Consider the following 6127-nt stretch of genomic DNA (forward strand, 5'->3'; position numbering starts at 1 on the left):
CTGGTTGCTGTCAGCAACAAACCATGAGGAAATCAAACAAAAACAACAAAAACATTATCCCTTGAAGCCTGAACTGCATCAGGGGGTACATGTGACCAGACCTCACCCGTGATAGTCTTCGTCGTTTGTGTTTGCTGACAGAATGGACCCCCGGTGTTGGAGGTCCCACACGCCTCTAGTGCCATGTTTCTTTTGCACCTGACCCCTTTTAGTGAGGGGAGGCCCATGCAGATGGGCCTCCACAGAGTTCAGCTCCACTTTCCCCTGAGGCACACCTGGTAGAGGCGGTGGAGAGGAATGTTACCAGCTCCAAGGCCATGGGTTTGTCTCCCAAGGGGATTCACATAATTCACTCTGCATAAAGGTATCTGCTATATGCTTAAGGATGTCAACTTACAAGATTCCCAACAGTCATGAACATATGGCACACCCTTTGAATGAGATGTAGCATTTCATTTTTGTGGGTACGCAAGTGCTTTTGGCTGTATTGGCAGAGTGGAGAACCTACCAAGCATATCATATTCAGTTTTGAAATTACAGTCGACAAACAAATGGGGGAATTGCCCAGTGATATATTGCATTTCCTTATGTGTACAGCTCTACAGATTTCAGTGTAGAAGGAAATGGCTAGACTGCCAATTCAGACCTCCTATTAACTTTGACAGGGCTTGAAAGGCAACTTTGATTTGCATTGTATGACCTTGTAAATTCTGCAAATTATTGTTTTTATTTACTTTTAAAGAAACAAGAGAAAGTTACACTAAAATTAATGAGCCTTTGGTTTCCCCTTACATGTACATATGCACATGCATACACTCTATAACTTAAATCACTTTCTTCTATTCCTTTAAGTCATTATTTTAAAACATATTTATCTTTTGGTTTATTTATTTAAAAAACTATTTTCTTTGTTTTATTTTGTTTGCTCTATACCTTTATCTTATTTTGCTGATAAATCGTAAATGGAAAAATGTAATGAATAAATAAATGAAAACATTTCATATGAATGCTCATGAATGCTTATTAATACTCATGAATCCTTATTTCAGTGCCTCAGGCACTGCAGGAAACAACATGCTGAAGTGATGTCAAGTGGGGAACCACACTCGTCTGCTGAGAGTTCAACTCCTTATTAGACACGTGAATGCATCAACCTATAGCTGCTTCTCGCTTCACCATGATCTCTTGTGAAATATAAAACTGTAATGCAGATTCCCAACTCTTTGTTAATGAAGCCTTTCCACCATTGAAGTTTATGGTGTTTGTTAGCTCGTAATTTATTTTTAATTTAGTGTCAATTATCAATAGCGTTAAGAACGCCTCAAGATTCTACTATTCTATGACTATTCGTCTTAAGCGAATGTTTTATGAGAGCTCTGTGTTAAGCTAGAGTGATTGAAATGATGTGATGCAGTGTTAATACTGCAAGTATACTATTTAATAGTACTTATTTTCCCTTGCGAACGTTACAGATTTCGTTTAATCCGCATTAATCAAAAACAGAAGAAACAGCTAACGTGGTGCATATTGATGATTTATTTTTAAAGAAACCATATCAAAACGAATCTCATCTTCTTTCAGAAAACATATCAATTTACATCTTATCGAAATACCTACAAAAATCGTTTACTATTTTCAAACCGTGGTGGACGGTAAGATATTATTATCGCATGGAAAGAAAAAATATATAATATGCAGTGAAACCCTGGTTTATTTCATTATTAAATTGAAAAGGGATTTATTTGCTTGGCACTATTCGTCTCTTTTCTGCCAGGATCTGAAACTGAAGACAGCACTGCCAGCATAACTCAACGACACGAGGAAGGCGAAGAACTGGAAAACAGACAGGAAAGAAGATCAAGTGTGTGGGTTATAAAAAGGACTTGGCAGTTCGTGTGTATTTAAATGTTACAATGGTTTTGCTATCTATTTGCCCAGAAAAAGTGGAATAAAATTAACCCCCATACGATTTATTAAATTATTCGCATTATTAAAAAATGCTTTTACAAACTCAGATATACCGCTATAGCAACCTATTATTAGGCCTAATTCCTTTTTACGGTGAGTCCTGTCACAATATATAATATCGCTATATTTTATAATTCACCTGGGATTTCTATTGTACTCTGCAATCGTTTAGTAATACGTGATGTGATTGTTTATATAGTCTCTATTGGGTTTAAGGCTTCATTTTCACGAATATGTTTAGTTTCGCTTCACTTCTACCTTGTCGTCAAACAACCTTCAACCTGAGATTAACACCTTCAACCTGAGATTACACCTCACAAATGGAAAAACGATCCTGTAACTAGAGTCGAGTCGTAACCCTCAGCAAAGAATAACTCAGAGAATAAGAATTACGTAGGCATACGTAAGAGCCAGTTACGTGTTTAGGCAAGTAGCCTACATTAAAATACTTCACACAAAAGCCTGACTTCGTGATAACACTAAATTAATTTTGTGCCTTTATGGCACAATTTCTTGAAACATGGTATCTTCGTAACATTTGTTACTCTAAAAGCAAGTATTTGACAAATAAACACTATACAGCCATTTTAAATGACCATTAATGTTGAGAAAAAAAAAAGATTTAGTGCTGAAATATTCCTTTAATTTCAAAATATTCTTGTGCAGATTTAAATTCGATTAGAATTGATTGGTTAAGGTCCCTCATTTACATAATCAGTCTTTTAACATTTTGCACCATAATCCTTCTTTGTGGATTACCGTGGACGCTGCCCAACTGTTGTAGTCATGTTGACCTTTGACTCCACAACCGACCAGTGTGGCCTCGGTAACAGCAGTCACCAGGTACAGCAGGGTGGCACTACAGTTGAATACCAGGACCTTAAACAGGAAACAGAATACAAAATCACACTACTGTCATGTGTTAACTCCAAGCAGATAAGTGAAATTATTATATTTAAAAAAGGTCAGCACCAGACAAGTGTGTGTATGATGTTATGTCAATGGTAAACATACAAAAACGCAATATTATGTTAACAAGCTATATAATACTATTGGTTTAATCAGTTCCAGCTGCATCTGTCAGAGATGTCACGTTCATGTGTATGCATAGTTCACACAAAACTGTACAGGCTTTTCAAAAATAATTATTCATCTTTATATTTTATTTTTGGACAATTATTATTATCTTGTTACAGGTTCTTGTTATTCATTTATTTATAATTTATTTAATATTGTCTATTTTTAACATTTGCATTTATTTTTTATATAAGAAGGAAACTTTACTGAAGGAGGTATTGTTTATCAGTTATTTGATGTTAATTGTAGTTGATTGTTGTTCTGAACTTTTTCACTTGCAATGTTTTATAAACCAACAGCAATTAAAGTGGTTAAATTGTCTGCATTAAATGCGCTGTCTAATGGTTTATTGTTATTTTTCAGTACATCAAATTCAGCATGCCATTTACTGTGTTATTTTGCATATTAAAGTGCAAATTAAGACCAGATAACTCTAATACGTTTGTTACTATTACATGCCAGGCTGCTATTGGTAAAATGTAAACAGCACAGCTGTAACTAATAACATTGATAATGGATGTGTTAGATGTACAATAGGTGTGTGAATAATCAAGCACTGACAATAGTAAGATCAAGTCAAATTCTGTGTTTTGTCTGTAGCCTCCAGTCTGCCTGCTGTGGACTACATTCCCCATAATCCTCCTGTCTGTTCCCAATCTCCCCTCCCTTCATTAAATTCACCTTTGTGTCTAGTTATCCCCAATGTTTCTTTCTATTTATACCTACCTCTTTCAGTCTGTCTTTGTGAAGTCTTGCGCTGCTTTTGTCTGCAGTTTCCAAGCCATTCTTTGTACTTACCTCTTCAGGTGTATTGGATCTATGCCTGGTTTCTCTGTTTTTGCTCTTATGCCTGTTCCTTGTAAGCCAGGCATTTGTCTGCCAGGTCGTTTATCTCTACTGCTACTGATCCTAACCTGTTTTTGATGTTGGGTTTGGATTATTCTGAGAATTATTTCCTTAAACCTTTTATGTTTAACCTGCATTCAACTCTGCTTCTGCACATCAAGCCTGACATTCTTCTTATCAACCTAATATATTATTGTTTAAAATTCTTGACAAAAATTGATTTCAGTATTACCATTGCTCTACTCACCACGGTACTCCAGGGTACCTGTGGGATCCGTGTATGTGCCCTGGTGAGGAGGAGGAGGAGGAGGAAGAGTGTGAGAACCCAGTAGAACACAGAGACAAACATCACCCATCCGAACGGAGAGAAGCGAAAATACTCCGTTCCAGCAATCAGTGTCCACACCAGTAGTCCCAGAACCTGGCAAGAGTGGATGCATTAATTTTCCAACAGGTTATTAAATATCCAGTCTAATTATCTGAAGCACTGATAGCTGTTAGACTATTAGTATATTAGTCACTGTGTGGCCCTTGCTTCTGTATTTTTAATTTTTACTTATTTACACACGCACGCACGCACGCACGCACGCACGCACACACACACACACACACACACACACACACACACACACACACACACAATCTATTTAGTCCAAATAAAGATTTATTGCATGCACCTGAGCACGTGGGCATTTAAGACCATCAGCTGTACTGTGTGCCTTCCAGCAGGGCCTTCTGATAGAGGAATCGGTTCGTTTCTCAAAATGACTTCACTGACCAGACATTGACCGTCTGGCGTTCTCCTCTACTCGATCTGCCGAGGCGCTTAACTGACCAGTCAGTGTTGTTTTTCAACTACTTTGAATGCTTTTCAATAACTGAAATTATATGCGTAATAAAATGGTTCTCGGAACGTACAGCAGGAAAACACACAATTCACACACAAAAACATAGAGCGTATAGGTTTATTTTAGACAAATAATTTAGAGCGCGCAAAGGTGACTGCGGATACACCTGTGCGCGCTCGAAAATTCAAATAGATTATTTGAGGGTTCCCGCGCGGGGACGGTAATCACCACGAGGAAACAGAAGGGTCATGCAAAACCGGTAACCTTTCCGCAAAACGGTAGGAAAGCACGATGAACTTAGTTCAGGAACGTGACAAACCAGCGCGAAAACTCCCTTTTTTGCACTCACATTTCAATTCGAGCCTATTCACAGTCATTAATCTCGACATTTATAAATGTTGGATAAGGCACGAGGTTGGATAAGGAACGAGACACGTGTTTGAGGCACCGGCCAAGTCGCTTAGAGAGAATTGTGGTAACGTAGCAACCGGGTCCTTCAGAGCGCGCGGAGGCACGTCACAAAGCACCATTCTCCTCGCTGGAATTCCGCTGATGGCGCAAGAGCAAGATAAGAGCAGAGGTTCATGGACAAGGAAAAAAACGCCTGAATGAGCTGGCAGAATTCACACACAGTAGTACCCCAGTCTCCAGAAAATCTCCCAGCGCCTGTAAACACTTAGCACTCTGTGTTCCACCTTACAATATAGCAAGGAAAACAGTTCATTTGTTCATAAAGCGGTAACAAAGCGTAAACCATCAACTCACAATTTCTAGAAAGATGAGGAGCCCAGGTGCGCTCTGCACAAAATGCCTGTCGTACGAAATAGATGACATGGAGTAGTCGTCCAATTCCACGTATGGGCTGCTGGTAGTGGTTACGATCGTTCTAGTGCTCGGGCTCTCATCCATTTGTTTAGAATAAACAGGTTTTTTTTCCCATACAGATAAGTTCGTTGTATTTTTAAGCTATACGAAAACGTGCGTTATAACGAACAACTGATTTCCATTCTAATAACCTGTTGTGCATCTTATCCACCGCCTTTCATTCAGTTGTTATGTTCTAATATTGAATCCTCACATACCACTAAGAAAACTGCGTATTGTAGACTATTACTTTATGACCACAGCAATGTCCAGTGCTGAGTGCCCTAGAGAAGTTTATGAACTCACCGGCGCTAAGGCACGTCCGGAAAACCCCGCCCACTTCCCTCCTTTCTTCTCTTACCTAAATACATGCACAGTAAAAATAACCAGTGATGCAGTACACTGAAGTGAATATTCCGATAGTGAGCATTCCAGTCAGCTTTGTAAAAGTTAATTTAGTAATAGAGAACAGGGCGCTCTCTCTCCCTCTCGCTCTCTCTTTCATATATATATATATAATACAC

At 38.5% G+C, this 6127-nt stretch overlaps 1 protein-coding gene across 2 annotated transcripts; it reads right to left on the reverse strand.

Moving 5' to 3' along the window:
- Positions 1-1513: 1513 nt before the first annotated feature.
- cmtm8a (CKLF-like MARVEL transmembrane domain containing 8a) lies at positions 1514-5896 on the reverse strand. Of its 2 annotated transcripts, none has more exons than XM_027014416.2 (4): positions 5505-5896; positions 4139-4312; positions 2728-2847; positions 1514-1833 (listed from the first exon to the last, which is right to left on the reverse strand). In XM_027014416.2, the coding sequence occupies exons 1-4, from the start codon at positions 5646-5648 to the stop codon at positions 1753-1755; spliced, it is 519 nt and encodes a 172-aa protein (XP_026870217.2). In that variant the 5' UTR covers positions 5649-5896; the 3' UTR covers positions 1514-1752. The 2 variants fall into 2 exon arrangements, with proteins under 2 accessions (XP_026870217.2, XP_026870216.2); XM_027014415.2 differs by having other exon boundaries at positions 4124-4312.
- Between the last annotated feature and the right edge of the window lie 231 nt (positions 5897-6127).

This window comes from Electrophorus electricus, chromosome 1, assembly GCF_013358815.1.
Source record: "Electrophorus electricus isolate fEleEle1 chromosome 1, fEleEle1.pri, whole genome shotgun sequence".
In the NCBI taxonomy this organism is placed as follows: domain Eukaryota; kingdom Metazoa; phylum Chordata; class Actinopteri; order Gymnotiformes; family Gymnotidae; genus Electrophorus; species Electrophorus electricus.